The sequence below is a fragment of the Neopsephotus bourkii genome, unplaced genomic scaffold, assembly GCF_033783945.1.
Source record: "Neopsephotus bourkii isolate Nb327-2 ecotype Australia unplaced genomic scaffold, CSIRO-AGI_Nbou_v1 NB_1615, whole genome shotgun sequence".
In the NCBI taxonomy this organism is placed as follows: Eukaryota; Metazoa; Chordata; class Aves; order Psittaciformes; family Psittacidae; genus Neopsephotus; species Neopsephotus bourkii.
The window spans coordinates 190,616-213,723 of record NW_026902090.1 but is presented as its reverse complement, the minus strand read 5'-3'; the positions used below and the strand labels follow the sequence as shown (position 1 = coordinate 213,723).

At 37.5% G+C, this 23,108-nt stretch overlaps 1 protein-coding gene across 1 annotated transcript in view; it reads left to right on the top strand.

The window, feature by feature from the left end:
* The first annotated feature begins 4,594 nt into the window (after positions 1-4,594).
* Positions 4,595-23,108, top strand: part of LOC133222752 (adhesion G protein-coupled receptor A2-like) — a 158,897-nt gene continuing 140,383 nt past the window's right edge. The window contains exon 1 of the mRNA XM_061372780.1: positions 4,595-4,912. Within this exon, the coding sequence (XP_061228764.1) occupies positions 4,689-4,912 (224 nt within the window). The 5' untranslated portion in view covers positions 4,595-4,688. The remainder of the gene's footprint in view (positions 4,913-23,108) is intronic.

The window sequence follows — 23,108 nt, the reverse complement described above, 5'->3', positions numbered from 1 at the left end:
CATCAGAAGTTTACACTGATACACACTCCTATGTAGGTATGATTATTTTTGGGGGGGGAGAGGAGTTTATATTATTTGGCAATAACTTTGAAGTATTCATTAAAAAAACCCAAAACAAAACAACTTGGCTCAGCACTGAGAAAAAGCTAATACTGTAGGTTTTTCCTCAAATATTATTTATTTCACTGTTGATAGTTTTGTGATAATTATCTCACTTCCCACTGATAGCTGCTTAATATTTATGCATCACTTCAGAGCTACATTCTTGGTTTCTGACAGAATTTTGCTTTGGGTTCTGCTCTGCTGCAAAATAAATAAAGCCACAGGTTTTTTGTAAGAAGTCGCTAATTTCAAGAACCTCCTTATTTATTTCAATGAAAAGTTCAATGCAACTTTTGAGAAACCTGTCTGCAGGTTTCTAAAGGACAGAAGTGTTCAAAGCCATTTTGATTCCAGATACAATACTATAGTTTTTAACTATGACTGATGCAAAATGACAGTGAAAAGAAAACAATGCAATGATATTTGAGGGTCTCTTACATAACCATTTCTTAACATAAAACCAGAGGTGTTTGTGACTGTGCTGATGCAGAACAGCAGAAATGGAAATCCTGTTTTGTCAGTTCTTTGTAACATGGCATTGTTCCCCCTGGTACATGATTCCCTGCTCTGATTACTCCAGTTCTGAATGACTCAGTTTCTGTATTTCCTTAAAAGATTACTCAGTCTGTTAAATAGGTTCAGGATCATTTTGCCGAGAGCCTGTTTCCGCAGTTTTATCCAATTAATTCTAGTGATTGGCAACAACTCTGAACAACTTTGCTTTTATTGTTTCATTATGTTTGTTTTGATATTTTCAGTGCCATATACAAGCTCTTTATGGACCAGGACTATCCCACATCCAATGGTGATATATTAATTCATTATGTGTGAAGCTAGAACTCATTGGGTCCTTTCTATATAAATGCTGTACTGCATATTTTTATCTATTCTGTTTTTTTCCCCTCTATCACCTTTCAAACAATGTCTTTTCACAGAATTCCAAGAGTCTCAGTGGATACCTGTTCTGGATTGTTTTTTTCCAGTTACTTTACCTACCCTTTTTCTAGGCCAAAATTCTTCTGGGCTTGTTTTTCAATAATTTCATTGCAAAGGCTTATGGACCTATAACATGGTGTTATGCTAATGTGCAAGTAGCATGAGATATAGTCATGATGAGTTAACAGATCTGGGATACCAAGGTGCTGGAGGAAATGGGGTGAATGACTCATTGTTTCACTACTGTCAATAAAGGGTCGTTTAAGGAATTGGTGGAGTGCTGATAGAGTGCCAACTTCTGGATAAGAAATGAAACAAAAGCCTGACCAAAACCTGTTTGTGGTTATTAAAGTTTCCATGGCTCTGTTCCAATACTAACATACAATTTTGAAATCCTGACAAAATTCAAATTGACTTATTTACATTCTGCCCCACTGTATTTCCTATTATTGTATAACACGTTCTTGTTACTTAATTGCTGTGTAATGTCCTGTGATGCTAAGTAGGTGCTGTTGCTGTTTTGTGCTTGGGAGCATTATCTAAGCATAATGTATGTAGTGCCATGTTAATGCATTACCTGTATCTCTAACCTCTGATTCCTTTTAACATCGTTCATATTCATTCAGGGTAATACCACTTTAGAGTTATCTTCTTAAATTTATTTACATTCCTTTTTAGTACTTAGCCACAGGATAAAATTTCCCTCTCAAGTACTCCTGTAACATCATGGTATATGCATACATAGACCTACTAAAAATCCTTAACATTTCTGATAGAAATAAAAGTACAAAGAAAATAGTCACATACAGTCATTTTCCTACTTCTCTGATCTAGGAAAATTTAGCATTCACATCTATGATTTAATCAAACAACCAAAGCAAGATTTTAACTGTAAATAAATTATTAAATTTAGAAAATATTTCATGATTCAGGTCAATCTCTGGTCTTGCTTCTGTCTGCCAGGAAGTTCATCTGAGCAGGACTTGGCATTCTAGGACTCCTTAAGTGGTTCTTAAGTGCTCCTAGTTGGCCCTGCACAGAAAAGGAGACCAGCTGACATCACAATCTGGTTGCTGACCAAACCAAGAGAGAAAACTGTAAGGAAAGATATCCCAAAGTGTATTTGCAATAGCCTTGGGCTAGAGTTAAAAAGATTTAAGAGAAATTGAAGTGTCCAAAGTCAACTATAAATTTAAAAACTCCTCACTCAGTTCTATGTGACAGCCCAGTTCTATTTAGCACTTAAATTCTCCAAGTATCTTTGACTTCAATATACACTGTAAACTCATAATTCTCTTTTTACATACACCAGAACCCAACTAAAGAGCACATGCCTTATCATATGCTATCTGCTATGTAGGTGTCCAAAGGCACTCAAGCTGTATGCACACAGTTTGGCTAAGACTGGCAGTCCTGGAACCCAAGCATAGTGCAAAGTTGGCTGCTTTTCAGTTTGCAGCTTCCCATTTCACAAAGGAATGTGGGATTATATCACCTTCCCAAGACACGGGAAAATCAGCTGTTTGTATATCATGAGCGGGGTTAGAGCTGCATCTTCTAAAGTCTGGGAAAATTGTTACCTAGCGCTTAAACTGCTGGCTGGTGACAACTGAAGCAATACTCTGAGCTCTGTAAGGTACTCGGGTTCTTCTTTCAATCAGATCTGTTTAGACTGTGAGATCTCAGGGTTGGAGCCGCCATCTGTGCTTTTCATTCATCATATGAATTTTACTTCATATTTGAAGTTGAAAGTGGGAGAGGGAAGATGATCAAAATCTGTTGTATAAAAGAAAGTAAAAAAAAAAAAAATCAGATACACCAGGAAGTGGAGAGAAAACTCCCCTTATATTTCACCTTTAATGTTTCCTACCTTTAGTGTAGGGTTTGATAGATGGCTTCAACGTGGTTGTGAATCTCCTTGTTCCTTAATAAAACAATATTCTTAAAAAACTTTCAGGATCAGTGAGTTAGAAAAAATGCTAAAATTCTCTGTTCAGGGCTGAGTTTGACTGAAAAATTCCATTCCTTCTCAGCAAGGTTAACACAGTGAAATCTATACTATGTCTCAATAAACATGTATTTTCTACTTGTGCTTTAAAAAGTAGTATGGTTGAGATAGAATTTTTCAAAGCTAAATAAACATTTGCATAGGGTTTTTTTATGATAAAGACCAGCATGCAGCCATTACAGCGTTGAATGGTCTCCTGTAACACAGTCCATTTTGCTCTCTGTCAGTAAGACTTGCACAGCTTTGCCTTTAAAAATAAAAGAACAGAGGCCGTAATACTTCTAATTCTTCATATCAACAACTGTTCAGAAAAAGATTGTTCCTGAGAAAGTTCCTATTAGCCTGGAATCTCACAAGGGCACTAACCCTTCTATTGCTTATTAATAAACACAGTGCTTAAAGGCTCCAATTCAGTATTAGAATACAGCGATAACAGACATCGTAAATGTGCAAGACAAATCTTCCCTAAGGGACTATAATGCAATATTGTTTAAAAAACCCTAGTAATTTCTAAAAATAACTTTACAGCCATGGCAGACTATTAGTAATTTTGGCCTAGATCCTGCAATGAAAATGCGTGGTGTGAGTCTCCACTGAGTAAGAGAAGGCAAAGAACATGCTCTCACTGTAGAAGTCCATTAAAAATGGAAGTCCCTGTTATAAACTGGATTTTTGTTCACTTTCAGAAAAAAAAACACAGGGTAGCTTGCAGTTGATACTGAAATCCTACCATAAGAGCTACTAAGCACAAAATACCACTGAGAAGGTTCCAAGGCCAGAGCGGCGCAGCGAACAGGCAGAAAAGAAAGAAATCTGCTTGTTGTCCTGGATGATAAACCAGCCTTCGACTACTGGTCAAACCTTTGATTTAGGTCATGTCCACAGCACTATCTGATGTGTCTGAAGGCAGCTAATTGCATGGGCCCTCCCGGGCACCAGTGGTTGCTTTCTGTGGAGCTGGCAGGATGACAGTCCCATCATCTCTTGGTCTACACTGACCTCTGCCCATACCCTGAAACCCCTTTCCCATCACCATAGGTGCGAACATCGCTAAGCACACACATTTCTCGAGAGCGCTAGGAAAGATAGCGATTATCAAAACTCGATTCCCACATATTTTTCCCAGCTCCGATTTTCTAGCCTGTTCTCAGGCTGGTCGCGCCCGCTGCAGCTCGTCCCTGGCGCACCGGTCTGTTTTCCCCCCAGTTACCGGACAACCAACGCGGGCTCAAAGCACCGCGGTTCAGCCAGGTAGCACCCGAGCAGGGAACTCCCCGGGGCTGCCGCTGGGCAGCAGGGGCGGCCCCGGGTCCAGGGGGGGAGCGCACCCGGGTCCAGGGGGGGAGCGCACCCGGTGAGCGGCTGACTGAGGGGGCCGGGGCGCGCATCGGGGTCCGCCCAGCGCCGCGGCTGCACGGGCTGCGGCAGGAAAGGAGCGACGGCTCCGAGGAGGAGGAGGAGGAAGGGGGGGGTCCCTCGGAGCGGAGCCGGCCGCAGCGAGAGGCGGGGCGGGGTTGGGGTGGGCGCAGGAGGCGTGGAGGGGAGAGCGGCGCCCGCGGAGGGGCGCGGAGCTGCTCGGCGCGTGCCATGCGCGGCGCGGAGCGGTGGTGGCGGCAGCTGGCGGGTCGTTGGCTGGCTCAGCATGCGCGGGCTGTGCCGCCGCCTCTTCTGCCTGGTGGCCGCCGTCATGGGGCTGTGCGGGGCCAGCAGGAACTGCCCCGACCTCATCGTGGACCGCTGCCTCTGCGCCGCTGAGCGCGCCAAGGGGCCCGGCCGCCCGGCCCTCCGCATCAAAGTGGTCTGCAGCGGCGGAGACTTGGTGGAAACTTTGCAGCCCGCCGTGCTGCCCAACCGCACCGTGTCCCTGTGAGTACGGCCCGCGGGGCAGTGCGCACCTGGCCCCGGGACGTTCCCGAGGGAGGTGACGGTGTGGGGCGCCCAGGGAAGAGGGGTGCGCGGAGGGACGGGGGCCCCACTGCGCGGCAGCAGGAGCAGGCAGAACCAGTCCGCGCAGATTCTAACCCTGGCCCGGCTTTTAAAAAAGTGAGAGTTGGGTGGGATGTTTCATTTATTTATTTACTTTCTTCTGCACAGTTTGGAAACTTGCTGGCGTTTTGGTCGAGCAGGGGGAGCTGGGCTTTACCCCGATGTAAATTGCATGCTGCTGTGTGTGGTGGTTTGAATGTCAGTGCTAGCAGAACTGATGGAGCTCGCTGATGCACCTTTCTGCCGGCGACGGGATGGGCTCAAACTATCCGGGCAATAAATGTATCATGGTATCGATAATGGCAAACTGCCTTATGGTGTGCTGTCTGATTCTCGTTTCCCCCTTTTCGTCTCTTCTAAATAACGTTTGGAATTTGATGCCTTCTTTTGGTTTTTTTTTGAGCAAGAGTTTGTGTACAAACACTTAAAATGACTGAATCGCCTATATTGTTGAGTTGTCTGGTAATTGAAAATGACTCAGTTTGGTGTTTTGCCTTTTTTTTTTTTTTATCTCCCCAGGAGACTTGGAAATAGGTTGTGGCTAAACTTGAATAAATGGTGTGCATTGTAAGTAAAGTAGTAGAACTTTTTCCAACTGCATCATCAAGTATAGGTGAAAGTAATGGCCCTGTAATGGACCCAAGCGGTAATAGCTCTGTGACATTTACCCTTTACATCATGCACACATCAACAGATCTTTTACTGTTGAATTTAGTTCTGTTGACAATTCCTGCTGTGAACATCTCCACTGTTCACTGCATTTTCTTTAAGTCAACACTTTTGGGAGACAAGTGGTAAAGATAGTAATTTATAACATCTGGGGAGCTTGTGCTTGTAAATGTACAGATGTGCTGCGTAGGCTTCGGTTCAGTTTTAGCTATAACTGTTGAGTGACCTGATGCTGGTTAGCTGTATGCCAGTTATTCATTCGGGGAACTTTTGCTTGTTAGTACCCGAGGTAGAAAAGCTACACTTCCTGCCAAATTTTAATAGGCTGGTTTAGAATGAAATTATTACATCAGCGTAACTTTTGACTTAGGTGATAAGTTCAGTGCTACTTCTGTAGTTTATATAACTGGCTGTGTAGTTAGGGTTTGTACTCCACCAGAAATAAAAAATGTCAGCATCTTGGGCAGGCAGAACCTTTTTTTTCCCATTGCTTAAGGAGCTGTAGAAACTGACACTCAGCATGTCTGCAAAGGTTTTTCTTCCTAAGCATTGATTTACAGAGTTTTATTTAGACTTTTTTTCTTAAGAAACTTTTAACAAGCTAAACACCAGTAGATGAATCCAGCTGAGCATAAGATCAACAGAAGTATGTATTCAATGTAATGAAAAGAAATTGAATTGGAAACAGAAGTGAGAAAAGATGAACGGGGGAGGTGGTGCATTTGAAGTGGTAGGTGGAAGGATTTGCTCACTTATACATATGATTTAAGATAGTATCACTCTAAATGTGTGCATTTCAGGTAACATTTGCTCATACTCATTAGAAAGACACTTCGGTTGTCTGGTTTTTTTTTTAACTTTAATTATAAACAGCCATTGATCCGAGAGCTGATTAGCTGTCCTTAATTGATATAAAACATCACAAATCATTGCTTGTTGTTGAATTTCACATGGATGAGTACGGTACCATGTATCTCCTAAATTTACCCCTTCCCTCTTACAGTCTGTTTTTTTCCATTTTTTTCCTTCTCAGTAAGTAAATGTAAGGATAAATCTTGAAGATAAAAAGGAAAAAAGTTTAAAATCTGTGTTAGAGACATAATAATTTTCAGTAGCTGGAACATACAGATGACAATTTGATTGAATGTGTCAGAGATTGTCCAGGAGAAACTGTTTCTTAATTAAATCACACTTGTGAGATTTGGCCAGCTGCAGGAAATAATGATAAAAAGCTCAAACACTGGTGCTCTTACATTTGTTTTTGTAGCTGCATGGAAGGCTTGGGCAAAAGAGAATATTCTAGTAGTCACTGCTGCTTCCATTCAGTTTTATTGGCCCATAGAGAGAAGGAGAGCTTTAACATATGGAACATAATCTTTTGGATTGCCTTAACAATTAAGGTGAATAAAGGAATTCAGATGCAGTAACACTGTAATGAAACAACATATGAACAACAATGGGAGGTTTTGGGCAGATTAAGTAATCTTCTTATATATATACTTAATATATAGTGATGCTGCTTGCTGAGTGCTTTTTTCTTTTAGAAAGGAAGATTGAAGCCAAATTCTAATAACTGTTCTGCAAAAATGATAGAGTTGCCTCTGCTGTGTCTCTTAAGTTATTAAGAGATGAATCTGTGGATGTGTAACATTTCATTTGCATGCTGGGTAATGTTGCTTATCAGCAAATTTAAGAAATGGTTTGTTAGTTTAATGTTCTGGTTTCTTTTTCCACCTGAGTGACCATGGACCTTGGCTGAGCTTGCCAATTTCGGCTCTTTTGTGGCATATCTGTAGTAAAAGTATTGCTACTGAAAATACTTCTGACACAGTCACACACAGTGACTGCAAACTAGTGTGAAGTCACTGAAGAAATGCTCATTCTTGACAAGTTTGGACCAATTATTTCCAGTTTATGAGGTGAAGTTTTCTTTGGAATCGTATGAACACTGGAGCTTTTCAGTACTGCCTCCCAATAACATACAATATAAATGCTCCCAATAATAGATAAATATACTAGAAATAAAATCAAAATTTAAGCTAATAAAGCAGTTATCCCCTCCTCTTTATATCAAAATACCCAAACCCACAAAATCCCCTTTTCTGGACCCAGTTTCACTGCCTTTATTTAGTATTTTACTGCTTTGGGAATGGGATTCAAATGTTTGATGTAAACCAGAATAAAAATCTTAGCTGTAACTTCATATAGTATTTGCATGTATCCTGTAAAAGGAATCCTAGACCTTATTGATTTGCAACATCATGTATTTCTGTGCCTTGGATATTGGATATTGGGGCAGGGATGGAGTAATGCTCTCTATTCTTTTTTTTCCCCATGAAGAGTACAGCTATTGAATCACTAATTTATGAGATCTGCTCTCCCCACATCACTCTCAGTAGGTGTGGAAATGTTGACCCAAGAAGGAGGAGACATATCCCTTCAGGATAATAGTTTTCTAAGTTTAGAACTTCCAGCTGAATACTTGGGAATTCTTATATTGAATCAGTATTTAACTTTGTTTTGTTTATTGTTAGTTGGTTTTTTTTTTACCAATTGTTTGGGTTGTTAAAGTGTAACTCTAGAGAAAAAAGGTTATTTGCGATTTTCTTTCTCTTCTATGCTAGCAGAAATTTTAGTTGTCAAACTTCTGATTCACTTGTTAATGCTTGGGCTATATGGAATATGATAGTAAAAATTGTGTTGTTGCTTTTTTCAGTGTGGAGGTCCTGCAATTTCAAGTTTCAGAAGTTAGCAGATTGGATATTCTTCTGAGAACCAAATTGTTTGGAGTAAACCAGACAATTTATTTCTGTACTTCTTTTTCTGTCAAGTGGGTTAAAGAAGTTGTAGTTCAATGCATGTCTTGATCTCACTGGGCAGAATATACTTTCAACTCACAAATGACATCAGTTTCTGATAGTAGCATCACGTTTATCTTTTTTTTTCCTCCCTCAGTTCATAAGGAAGTCCAGCATTCATACTGAATGTTGTTATTATTTAGAATTTTACCCATAGACACACCTATAGAAATATGATGTTGCAGCTCACGACAGAAATGAAGAAGATTTAAGGTAGTGTAGTAGCAATTCCATATCATACATGACCCTTCATTTATACATTTCTTCTGACTTTGAATCAGAGGTTGTCTTGAAGTCATCAGATACTTGGTTTCTGAGTGAGGCTACATGACTCCAGTGGTAATCTGTAGCCATAATACTTATGTAGGGGTTTTCATCTTCAAAGCACTTTACAAACAGTAAGTAGTCTTCTGAAAGCAGCATTGCCCCACTTTTCTCTGTCCCAAAGTTACTTTTATGTCACATTCATTTATGTCACGTCTACTGGAACTTATTCAAAGTTATTATATTACTGTATTAGTTTCATGTCCAGTCTTGTCTTTTACACTCCTATATTCAGTTTAGGATATATCGATATGGTTTATTTAATATAAGCGTCTTGCTGTAAAAATAGATCACAAAAAAATGTTCTTTGTGTCCCAAAGAACTTAGAGTTTAAGCTAGCCAAAGCAAACAAAGGAAGAATTGAGGAAAGGATGATCAAAAAGTATTATTCAGTAGTTTTATTTCCGCATGTTAAAACTCACATCTTTTTCTTTATTGATGAGACATCTCACATAACGCTTTTATTTACAAATTAGCAATGCTATTAAAGATTAATTCTCATTATAAAGATTTGCACAGACGTTTTCACCTTGGTTAGCTTCCTGTTTTCACTCAAAGTGGCAGAAAAAAAGAATAAAACCAGGTTTCCTGCTCCATTATTTATGTGTGTATACATATTTATACATGCTTACTTTTTTTTTTTTTTTTGAAATGCCAGTTTTTGTGAAAGGAATGCCTAACCAAAGCAAACTGACACAAAATACACATAAAACTTGGAAGGCCCTTGTCTGCTTGTCAGTAACAGCAAGTATGATGACCACTTCCAAAGCGTGATTCTCTTCGAATGAAACTGACGCATTTGCTGGGATTTTAATACGAGAGGACAGTAAAAAAATTCTGTTAAGGAAAATAAAACTCTCTTTGCAAGTAATGTCCAAAATACAATAAAGGCTGCTTTAGTAGCTACCAGATTAATTTTTTAGGTTATATGAATCATGCTGAAGTTTCTGTCTACTAGTATTATTAAGCCGGAAATGTCATAAGTTAAAACAGTGCCATATATCCCTCTCCTGCTTTTAAGTCCTCAGTGTAACTTTCTTTGAGGCAGGTAGTTTGTGCATGACAATGAGATGATAATTTTAGAAACAGCTAAAATGATTTTACAGTATTGAACCCCTAGTTTACTAATTTTATGTAGAAAGCAAGTCCTTTTTTTGCTGCAAATTGGGAAATTTGCACTATTGTGATCTTATAGTTGATTTCATCCCAGAGGTAAAAATAAACTGGTTAGCATAGACAGGAGGATAGTAATACGTGTGGAAAGTGAGTGTTATCATCTAAGTGTATATCTGATATCTATTAAGAAGTTCTAAATGAAGTTAGGGTTTTATAATATGATATAATTTGTCAGCTGGTTAGCTATTATCCTTGTTTGCCTTAAGCAGGAAGAGATTTAGTATATGTCACTGGCTCTTTTTTTTTCTTTGTAGGTTGGCCTAATATTCATAAAACCTATCTAATTCCTTATCAGAAGATATTTGGAACATAAATTTGATTCTGAAGTGTAGGTATTTTCATCTGTTGCACTAAGGGCCAGGGTGAAGGTGTTTTATGTATGCGGGATTTGTTTTTGTAGGATGTTGCATGGGTTGCTGCCCCTCAGGACCAAAGTACTGTCAGCTCTTAGAATGGACCGTTCCTTAAAGATTTGAAAATGGAGCTCTTAATATGGTTTTGTTTTTTTTTTCTTTTTCTTTCTTTCCTAGAAGGCACACTGAAACATTTTCTCAAAATACATTTTTCTTTCCTTGTCCCTTTCTAAATATCCTGTTAGCATTATAAGATGTGAGGTGAAGAGGGGGAATGATGGAGTTGTTGGGAGAGAGGTGAAGGAGGGAAAAGGACTCTTAAAACACATCTGAATAGTCAGGAGTAAAGGGTATGAAGAATATTATTAAAATGAAGCTCTAAAGGTTTAATGTTACATACATTCTCCATTTTTCTCCATCTTCAGAGGTTTAAAGTCACAGATCTTATTTATTTTTTTGATGTACAAGAACAGGGTTATATGAACCCCTGTGACTCTGGAAGTCAGTTTATTCTTTTGCCACTGACATAGACCCCAAAACTTTCTGGTCTGACATAGGTGGAGTAACACTGCTTTCTTGTGCAGAGTTTCTCTGTATTTTGGACCCTCTGTCATCACAAATTTTGCAGCTGTTGGATGCGGTCATGTTCCAGATAATCCATCCCTACTTTCCTCACTGTTGTCTTGTTTTTATAATACAGAGCTGGCATAAATCTGAAAAAGGGTGGAGTCTTTACTGAGGCAAAGGTTCTGCTCTAACAGCCAGGAGGAAATGTACATTCACATATATGAAGCTTACGTACTTCCTTTGCACATATCTGAGGGCCAGAGGTTTGTGTCAACTTGGTTTATACTCTTAATACTTGTTCATGTTTTCAAGAATCATTGTTTATACAATTTGATTTAGATTCTTGAGGAAAAATTACACATCGATTTCTAGGCTTCCTCTCTTTCCATCTTCCTGATAGAATAACAAAACCCTCACAGCAGTAAAAGTGTACAAAACATGAAAAGGTTGGGTACGTGCATCTCTAATCCACTATGATTAACTACAATCAATTACAAGTTTGCTGTCTAGTTCTAGATTTCCCAAATACAATTTGGCTGAAACTCTGTATTATTTATAATACTAACTTTTCTTCCATCTTCTTTGGCAATTATGTAGTACAGGGAGCACACAGTTCAGGCTTGGTTACTATTTTTGCGGCAACATGCTATTCTTCACACTTCTCTTAAAATGAGTTCCAACTGTGTTTTCATGCCTGGGACTGATTTGGGAGTACTCTGAAGGTATGGTTAGTCATATGAAAACTGTGCTTTTGCAGTTTCTATCATAGTCTTACAGACTTGTTGACAGTTTCTTTTCTGTACTTAGTTGAATATAATCTTATCTGAACAGCAGTATGTCAAATGTATAAACTGTTGTGTCAATAAAATAAGCACACAGTGGTTTCTGGGTATTATGCTCATAGACCTATAAATCTTTGCAAAAACCTGAGTTTTATTCCTAGATCATATAGAATTTAGGCTTGCTTATAGCTATGCATAAGTAAGCAAATTCTTTTAAACTTATGTTTTAAGCTTTTCTTTGGTGAGTGGCTTTCTTCTGAAATGGCTATTTATCAAAACTCTTGGAGGTATAAAGGCACTGGCATGAATTTTCAGCATATATACTGTAGGCTCTGTGTAAAACAAAATGAAGTTTAATGGGTTTTCTATGTTATTAAGGTATCATTATGGTTTTTGTGTAACATGAGAAGTCAAGGCCTCCAAATTCCAAGTTATGTATATTTATGTTTGTCCTTGTTTATTGAAGAATTACTATGATTTCTTCCTTCTAATATCAATCAAAAGGATGTCTCCCCATAAAATCATTCTCTGTGCTATGGAACTGACTGTCCTAGAGAGTGCATGTTTTATAGACAAAAGTAGAAATTGGGAAAGTGAATGTTTTATGTCTACTGTAACTTGAGAAAAGAACAAACTACACCATACAATGCAAAATGAAGTTAAAACTAGTATTAACCAAATCAGGCCTGGAAAACGTGAAGAAAAGCATAGATTTAATGAAAGAATTGTGCACTTAAAATTACAATATATCAGTAGTTCCTTGGCAACAATTTATTTGATAGGTGCATTAAAAATTAATGTGCATGGTATTGATATCTTTGAGAGCAGAGGGGTGGAAAGAAGAACATAACCTGTCTGTGGGCAAGTTTATTAATACAGTAGGTTTTACAGAAATTTCAGATGTATGCTGAAAGGTGAGGAAATGTTCCTTTACTGTAATGAGCTAATAACCTGATGCAGTAGGAAACCTACCAGCATTCAAGAGAGAGGGAGAAAAAATCTGAAAAGGTGTTACCAATTTTGATTAATCTAATTTACTAGCACTCCTGAGTAACGGAATTATTACACTTTAACATGTGTCTTATCAGGGGAGCTTTGCATGCTAAAAAAAATGCTGAATTTTCTTACATCCTTTCATGGGTCATCCTCTGTGCTTGGACCCAACTGCCATTATTTCTGGAACCTTTTCATTCTGCACTTTCTTTATTACTGTGAGGGTGGTGAGGCACTGGAATGGGTTGCCCAGGGAAGATGTGAATGCTCCATCCCTGGCGGTGTTCAAGGCCAGGTTGGACAGAGCCTTGGGTAACATTGTTTAGTGGGAGGTGTCTCTGCCCATTGCAGGGGGGGTGGAAGTAGGTGATCTTGAGGTCCTTGCCAACCCTAACTATTCTATGATTATTATTGTTGTTGTTGTTAGTCCCCTTTTTTTCTTCTCATCTGCATCTTATTTTTGTCCACTGCTTGCATGTATTGCACAATTTACTGTAAATGCATTTCTAAAAAAGGAAAAACTGTATCTCCCTGCTCTTGGCCCTTGGCATGCTTCACTTCGCTGCCAGCCTCTGCACTTTCACTGCTGCATGCTGCAGCTTCTGCTTTCAGCTCATGGTCTCCACTACTTTTTTAGTGTTGCATGACTTTAAAGTTCTTTTCCTTTTCTGAAACCCTCCATCTTCCCTCATCACCTTTGATCCTTGACTCATTTTATCCGTCTCTTCTGAACTTACTGAGTGGAACTGAAATGAGTGAGGATATGGGTCCTCAGAGAGATCTGAATTAAGTCCTGGAGTTCAGTGGTGCCTGGAATTGGGGCCAGGCAGATGGAGCTGATTCTATTGCACAACTTAACAAACAAGAAAACCATTTGACCCTCTAGCTGTGCCTCCTCACAGAGTTTATCATTTAAACTGCAGCCAGCGGAGTAGAGAACTCTGTGGTTATGTCAAGCAGTAATTTTATATTGACCCAGCAATATAACAGATTCGTTTTCCATCCCCAGCATTGTGTATTATTCAGATGGGAAGAGGAAAAGCTTAATTTCCAGTGTTCTCTATACCTTTGTGACAACTTTCAAGCAACAGTCCTTCCAAAACTGTTTAATGTGTATAATGCAAATAATTATAAAGATAAAATCTTAATGTGTGCTGTTATTCTCATAGCAGTTCTTGGGCCAGAAAACTAAACTCTTCAGTATGTAGGCATGTCTAAGCTTAAGGGACTGCATTCCTTTCTCCTGTAATATAGCTAGTATTCACATTTTAAGTTTATTATACACCTGTATCTTAAATTAGATAAAGTTAATGAACTGTTCTCAGTTATAGCTGTAGAAGTTGACAAACCGATTTCAATTTTGCAAAAGCCACAGTTTTCCATCCATGATACATACGGGATGCAGGAAAGGAAACACAGTCAAAATGCACAAAACAAAGCATTCTCTCCGTTGGAAAAACAATATGTTATTCCCTCAGTAATGAATGTCATTATAAGGCTTTTGTTTTGACCACAAATTTTGTGATTAGACTTATTTAGGGTCCCTGATGGAGCATACATCATCTCATTTATAGCAAGGTAATCTGTAGTGGGAGACTGGTAATGTTTTGTCATATTATGCTTCAGGTAACTTTTCAAAGTAAGATATCATGATTATTTAAAGGAATTTGGATTACATGGTGCTTAGGAGTCAAGCTGTGGGAGTTACAACAATAGATTTTCAGGTAACTGTTAAACTACTGGTGCATGTAAGAATAATATCTGCAGTTAGTTTCTTTATGAGGAGTTGAAGCCGTCTATAAGGCTCTTTGGTTGGTTGTAGAGTTTTTTTTTGTTTTGTTTTTTTAATGTCTTTTGGGGGGTTTGTTTTTTTTTTTCTTTTCTGATTTTCATGTCTTCTTTTGTTTTGCTTTCCTTTCCTTTAATCAGCAACTGTGCTGATTGATAGAGTTGCATTAAGTTCTTAGCATTTGAGGACCTGTTTTTTGTGGACCCAAAGTATACTGAAGGAAGACCAAGCAATGACAACCTTTGAGATATGAGCATCAGAAAATGACATGATGTCAATCATAAATGTTTAATATTTGTCACTTTATATGATTTAATATATGTATTCAATGAATGCTAACTGCTCTTCATGTTAAATAAAAACTTACCTGGCATATTTATGTACTCATTAGCCCTCTTGGATCTATTCCAAATATGCTAGTGCTAATGTCTTTAGTTTAAACAGAAAAAGAAAGGGGATTTGTAGAAAAAAAGGAAGTAATTTTTAAACAATTTTCTTTGTCTTTCCCCTTCTATAATAAAAGAATAAAAAAATTCCTAACACTTAAAATTTGGAAAAGCTCCCACATTAATGGTTATTTATTGTTGTATTATTCATAATTCTTTACACTTTCTACACAATTACATATTATAAATAACAGTTTTAAGAGTCAACACTATAGATTGATGAAGCAAAAAATAACTGTAAGAGCTAAATAAATGCAGTAAATTCTAATCTTCTGCATTTAGAGCAAATGAACTTACTGCTTTAAAGTTCTTCATGCTTATTGATTATCATTATAAACCTTTTTCTAAAAAGTTATTCTTTCTGAAACAATTCTCAGTTATTTTGTGCCTGTATTTAATAACTAGTCCATTAACGAGTTGTTCCATAGAATGGTCTTCATAACAATTTTTCACAGTTAAACAGTAAATTGCTGGCTAAGATGACCTCCTTATTTGAATAAAAAATACAGCAGCATCACTAATTGGACAAAATTACTTTAAGTAAAAACATCCTTGATTATGTTTTCATGTGTTTTTCATGTATTTTTCAGGGAGTTGATTGCTTGTATCTCCCTGTAATTAAATGCTGTTTAAGTTTTTATTTTCTGTAGGTATCTTTGAAGAACTCAGGCCAACTATTTGGTATTGTTATTATGGGTACTTTACAAATGGAATACTTAGTTACCAAGCTATTTGGTAATGAAGAAGGATTAGATGCCAAGCCCCAGTTTGGAATAGATTAGAACAAATAATTTTTTAATGTTAGCTTTCCAGAGTACTGCTTTAGCTGCGGCAGAGTGATTGTTTGAAACAAAATCCCTCACGTAATTATTTATTCAATAGCACTGAAGTCAAGTTGGGGCTGATTTTTTTTTTCTGTCTGAAAGTAGCTGTCAAAATGACAGTATTAAATTATATGTTGAGCCAGTGGTTCCGTAGGATTAGTTAGTCTGTAAGACTTTTTGGTTGGCTGTTGTTTCCTTTTTGAAATTGGAATAGCTAATAAAGCTTTAGAAGAACTTGGGCAGCTGGTTTTCCTATCTATTTTTACTTGCTGCTTTGCTGTTTCATATAAACTTTCAGTTACTAGAATTGTTTTGGAATAAGTAAAAATATAATCCATAGACCTTAAAAATCTTTATGGTTACACAACTTTTCATTTCCTGCCATCTGGACCATCAATAGAAATACGAATGGCTGCCCTGGACCAGAGCAAATATCCATGATGCAGCTCAGTACTGTGACTCCAGTTTAAAGGTGTTTAAAAGCAGGTGCCTAGGATAGAGCAGCAGTGCGATATTTCCCACAAGGATTTCCTGGTCTCCATCCCAACTCAGAGCTGCAGTTCTTGTGTATTTAGTTTATCAAAATGGATTTTTTTTCACAGCCTCCTCCAGAACCTGTGCCAGCTCCATGCACTGGGGGCATCCTGTGGCAAGATGTACCACAGCTCAACTACATGCTGGCAAGGGGCTCCCTCCTTTTAATTATTTATGAGTTTCAAGAGTTCAAAACGCCTTACAGTTTGTTTCAGCCAGAGCTGACGTGGTCATCGAAGACATGAAAATGGACCAGGTTCTGCCACAAATGGGGGAAAACCTGTCTGTAGTTTTTTCTTGTTATCTATCATTAATCACTGTCAGTAAGCTGAAAGGCAAGGAGATGATGTAATTTCAAGTTGTAAAATTAATATATACTACTAACAGTATGCTTTCTTGTATGTAATCAACATTGTGTTTAACTTCATGAAAAGACAGCAATGATGAACTTCTTTAAATAGCCAAACTAACTCACTCTGTGGGAAATGCATTAATCTTCTGGGGGAGGAAAAAGGAAGCTCAACTTCTGCTTTAACATTTTGGTTTGATGAAAAATAAAAGCTTGAAGTCAGCTTTCTCATTGGTTGGCCTAGTTTTCTCATAGCAGATTAATTGATTTTCCTGCTTCCCTCTGTATTCCTGAACCATAAGTGCGTCTTCAATTTTCCTTGTGTTTTGAGGCAAATTTGTGCTTCATTTAGTAGCTGGCACTGTGGAAAGGAGAGAGGGAGATGGTCTCATTGAGAGAAAAAAACCCCAAATTGTTAAATTGCAATAACAGCATGCCAGTGGAAAGAGGTTTTGGAGGAGGTAAATGGCTTTAAAAGGTACAGGCTGCTTGTCAATTGGTCCTTTTTATTTTTGTTTTTTTTTTTGTCTTGTCTGTTAAAAATAATTTTGATCAGTTTTGATACTGCCAGCGTATTTGTTCAGAAAAACTGCAGTGTGGCTCTGCTGATTGATAGCCATTTGCTTGAGATAAGCTTCAGTTTTGTCTCCATGTATTCTTTAGTTCACAGCTCTAAGCCTTGTAACATGCTAATAGTAGTTTAGTAGATTTTGGTACTTACTGAGTATGGGTCATCAGTGTATTCATCTGAGATTGGAAGAAAATGGGTAAAAGAAATTAAAAGTGGAAAAATTTGTATTTTTAGCTGGAATTTTTGATGAGGAGGGGAAGGTAAAAATATTGACAATGCTATTTTAAACTGGATTACTCTTTTTAATGCTCCCTCCTTAAGACAGTCTCTCCACATTATCTCTGTGAAACACTGGGACATGCACGAGGCTGATCCTTTCTGAATATCTATTGCAGGCTGGCCACAAAACCTGTGTTTCATCACTCTCTGGGTTTAGGGTGGGTTGCTGTGCTTTCTCCTTTTATTTGTTACTTTGTTCTGCACCATTTTCCTGATTTCCTGCCATACTGTTGATACTGTTGACTGTTTCAATATTTTTTTTTGGGGGGGGGGGGGTTGTCTTTCTGTTATTGTGTTTTGGTTTTTTTTTCCCCTTCTTTTTTATTTTAAACTGTTAATTATGGGAGCCACTTTCCAGGAGCTGACCAGCAGAGAAGTCCTCTCCTTGAACCTTTAGTAGGAAAGCCTTTGCCACTGTTGTCCATTCAGGCTGCCTGATGTCTGCCAGATCGTTCCTGAAAGAGGAGGTGATTAAAAATAGAATTATAAGATACCTACACTGCATTGGTACTTCTTACAGTAGGGCAAAATGCTTGAAGTTCTTTCCACGTATCAATCTGTGTGCATGATTTGAAGATTTATAGTTGCAGAGGAGATCCTGTCCCATTATATGAGACAGATCTCTGCGAAGCGCTTTCTACGTGTCTGGAGAAATGTGTCCATCGCTGACAGCGAGGCGGAGTTGAAGGATGTCTTGCAGGTGCAGAGGATGTAGTGGGATGCTGATAGGTACACCAGCCCAGAACCAGGATGTGGTTGTAGGGAAATGGCTGCTCACTTTGCACTCGCAAGTATTAGCTTCAAATAGTATTTTTGGTCTGGTTTTGCACTGTGTTGTAGTAGAAGTTATACTGTAGAAAAAAAGACATTGATCACTGCAGAAAATGTTTGTTTGTTAGTGCTTAAAAATATAATGAATGGGTAGCGGGGATGAGAGTATGAGTTGTCTTAGGCTCTCGAGTACTCCATTAGATGTCCTAGTCTTTTCTCCCTCTCCTTTCTTGTGATTATGAAGAAGATTTCTATAAAATAAAGATAAAATTCAGTATTGATGGATGTTAAGTGAAAAGGGAATTTTAACTTTACTTATGCACTGGTTGACTTTGAACCAGACACTTGCTACCTTCAGGAGTAGTACTCTGGAGGTGATGCAGCCTGTGAAAATGACACCTCAGCTGCAGTCAACACGGTTAACAGAGCAGAGCATCCTGTTCCCACTGTGTAAACCCACAGTGGTGCATCTGCAGCAAATTATTTCATTGGAGTTTCATAAGAAAGAAAAAGTAGCCTAGCAGCTACTAATCTTGCTGTGACTTTTATATGCATGTTATCTGCTTTTGACCATGGTCAAAGACAGGACAGTGAGCTAAATAGACTGCTGTCTGACCTGCTTCTGATAACTTCTTGCTGTTCAGTATATTTATTCATGATCCAGATGGAAAACATAAAGTTCTCAGAAAGCAGAGTTGGGAGGAATGATTACAGCCTGGGACAGCTCTTTAGGGTAACTGGGATCACTTGGCGAGCTGGACTCAGTAGATCAATGTTCATTTTAACATGGCCAAGAACATTGTCATATATCCAGAACAAAGAAAGTAGTTTGCACTTGCACGTTCCAGAAAACAGTTCCAAAATTTTGTCACTGAAAACCAGTTAACTATAATGGTGCATAATCGATTAAACATCTGTTCCTGGTGTGACAGTACTAAAAGTGCACTGATAATACTGACTTGGATCCAAAAACAGGGAATACAAAGCAGAATTAATGACTAAATATTACTTTGTTTGCTGCTACTGAGAAAAACATTACTATAAAAGGATGTTCTAAGAATAGTTTAAAATTTCAAGGGTGATTTAATAACTAGAAAATAAATGCTGTATCCTGAAATGTGTTCTCATAAATCTCTTTTACTTGTTTGAGGTTAAGAGGTTATTTGATGATATTCCATATGTGTGTACACAGAAGAGAGATGTCTGATACCAAAGATAATTTAATTTGGGAAATAATGAGATGCAGTCTTTGAGAGCTCAAACCAAATGCCTTCAGAATAAGAGTGCCAGTGGAAATCTAAGTGAGAGTAATTAACCTTTGGAAGACATAGGAACTGTAATGGGTATTTCATTCCTTCTTAAATTAAGACTGAGTATTGTAAAAGCTCAACAAGAAGTTAGTGGCTTGACATGGCTTTTACTGGGAGAGGTTCTCTGCATTACATAACATGGTCATCTTGGTTTCTTCTGGGCATTAAAATAAATGAACGGGTGAAAATCTACTGCTAGTATGTATTCTAACATACTACCAAAACCATAATTTAAGTGCTTTTGGGTATGGACATAGAAATAGCAAGAGGATCTATGCAATGTTTCTTTCCATATGTGAGTCTAGTATAATACTTGTAAAAATGTGACTCCTATTTTTTTAAATACAGAAGTAGAATCATGGTAGTATCAAAATAAACTTGTTGATTGTACAGTAGTACACTGTATGTTTGGAAATACTTAATGCTGAATAGGTTCCAAGTGTCTTTTGGCTTGACACTGGCAAACATGTTCACCAGGTGTACTTCATCTGTAAATAGTTCTGCTTTGAATTCTGCCAAATACTCTGACTCTGATTTAACTGAGATGTTGAACCCAGTGATTTTAATGGTGTTTATGATTTGATGTTAACTCACTTTAATTTCTCCTTCAAATTTAATCCTCACTAATTTACCTACAAAATTCTGACAACAAAAAAGTTATTAACATAAGAAGCTGCAGTTTAAAAATAATCAGACTGTGTCTACATGCTACTCTAATCAACTGTATTTCTGTTGTCCCTCTCTGTTGCTGCCAGTAGGATTTTTATTGAGTGGTGGGTGTTGGTAAAAGGGATGTTACTAAAACCCAGTGTAGCTTTAAGTCAGTGTTTAGCAGCTTTATTGCAGAGATGAAAGTCATGAAGAGCTTTGTGATTTGAACGTTACCATCCTTTGATCTTTAAGTTGCTCATTAAGTTTAATGTTTCAGTAGCTACTGTTTTTAAAGTCTTACCCTGTACCCTTTATTTGAAATTTTTCTTTAAAAGTGATTTCTGTAATTTGGCACTGTTTCTTTCCTGTACAAGGAAGTGCAAACTTTTAGCCATATTAAAAATATTTCCTCTTGGTCTTACTTGGTATTTATTTTATAATTTATGCATCAATGAAAGTAGTATGTTATAATTCATAAAGACAGGCTAAGCAAGTTAGATGTCTGCTCTTTTCATGTCATTTTCAATCAAGTTAACAACTAGCTGAAGAATCTACAACTACAGCTTGTGAGTGTGAAATTACTATGTTTTACTTACTGAGATGACAGCTTTGAAAGAACATGTTAATAACTCTGAGTATTCACTGTTATGTTCTTATGTAATCTAGGATTATTTGTATTATTGATGGATAATTTCTTGTGTAGCGGGTACAATATATACATTATAGCAAAATTTTAAACTCAAAGGAGTAATCGAAGGTACTAGGGCAAAGGAGAAAACTTCATACTGACAATTCTTTAATCATGAACACTTTCTAGACAGTTAAATTAATGTTGCTTCAGTTTGTAAAGTAAAGGTATTTGGATGGAGGTTCAAAATGCAGCTGCTTTCAGCTTTCTGCTGCGTAGAACATCTCTGCTAACCATTTGGAATTAAATCGGAATCTGATGTGTAGCTGCTGGGGGAAGGGTTATTACAAAATTTGTAATTTCTAAATTAAAAATATATAAATAATTTTTATTTAAAAATAAAATAAATAAAGAAACCCCACAGCAACACTAGAATACTTATAACCAGCAAGCTCTTTTCTCCTTGGTAACTTAAAACTGCATGACTGGCTTTCCTAGACAATGTGCAAACTATTAGAAAAGTATTCAAGAGCAAAGTCCTTTGCCAGAATTCGGTAGCAAGATCTTGAAATGTTTTTATGGCATCCATGCCTCAAGCATTAAAGGAAGCTGCTATTCCCTTGCTCTGTTCAGAGTTCTTCGCTTTGTCTGTAGTGTCCCCAGCTGCTGTCCTGATTACTCTGGTGTTGGTAAAAATGTTTGCTGCCCGTTTTTGCAAAAAGGTACCATTTTCACAGGAAAAGCCTTTCTAAGTCACATCAGTTTAATGGCACAGTTAATGAGGTCTGCATGTGACAGTTTTATGGCACAGCATGTATGATCAAAGATGGTTAATCTTATTTAATACAATATGTATTTATGCACCATTCTGATGGACAGTATATCCAAATGTTATTGTCAATAAATCTTGACAACAGCCAAGCTGAGAAAATACAAACTGACAATAGGAGCCGGCATGTGAGTAGCAAGATTTATACTCTGGGGATTTCTAATAAAATAAAAATATATTGAGTGACTTAAACCAAGCTTTTTCTGAATTTAATTCTTCCTAGGACACATCAATTGTACAGTATTTTATTTAGGCATTTAAATTATCGGCCTGGTGAGAGTGATAACTGCAGGCTTTGGGACTCCTGTCAAGAACAGAGAGTGCAGAACATGTTCTGTGTTCTCTCAAGGTGAATAAAATCTTATTTTACTTTAATGAATATAGAGAGGGGAAACTTACTCATACCAGTCTGACAGAAATACATCAATAGGTCCTTTAGTGCAAGATGATACAGTGGTACTTGATTCATTTAAATAATGTGTGTGAGATGAATTCCCATTTTTTATAGGGAGAAATCATTAAAAGTCAGGATCGATTTTTTAAAAAATAATGTTAATTGCTTAACTATTTTTGAATATAGTAAGAATAAGAAATGTTTCATGTAGTCTGTGACAAAATGTAGTATTACAGGGTTTGTTCTGGTTTGACTTAGACAATCCACAAATTGACTTAATTTTAGGATTTACCACAATCTGTAGTCTGGTCTAAAACTAAATTTATGCTGGTTTTATCTGTAATATTCTTTGTCTGAATGTGTAGTTGAAAACAAGTGAAAATTGTTGTATTCATGATACAAATGATCTGTGGAATTCAAGTTCATGTTGTATTTTGGTAGCTCACTCTATCATTTTTGTTCTGGTAAGATACACGTAGCAGTTGTCCATAAAATACATTCAATATGTAAAAACACTAAAAAACCCACACAAAACAAAAGGCGTTACTGAGTCAGACTGATGGTCCTGTAGGCAAATACTGTGTCTCTAAATTCTGTCATTTGAAATGTATGACTTTAGGTTGCAGAATTATTATTTTTGAGATGATGGGGGGTGGGGTGGGGAGAGGGAGCCTTGATGTTGCATAGCTTGTAGGAAAGCACTTAACTCTTAACTATCACACAGATTCAAATGAGTATTGACAATGTAGTAAAATGCCATTCTTCAAATAAATAATGAATATGTCTTTAGTTGCAGAGGAAAGGCTTAATGATTCATCTGCACTTCCTTTCAATCCTGTTGCATTTTAACGTCTACCTACCATGTTATTACCATTATCGTACTTTATGGTAATACAAACATGAATGATTATGCTGGATTTCTTACACATGTTCTAAGGGAAAAGGCTAATTTATTATTTCTATGCATAAAAAGTCATGG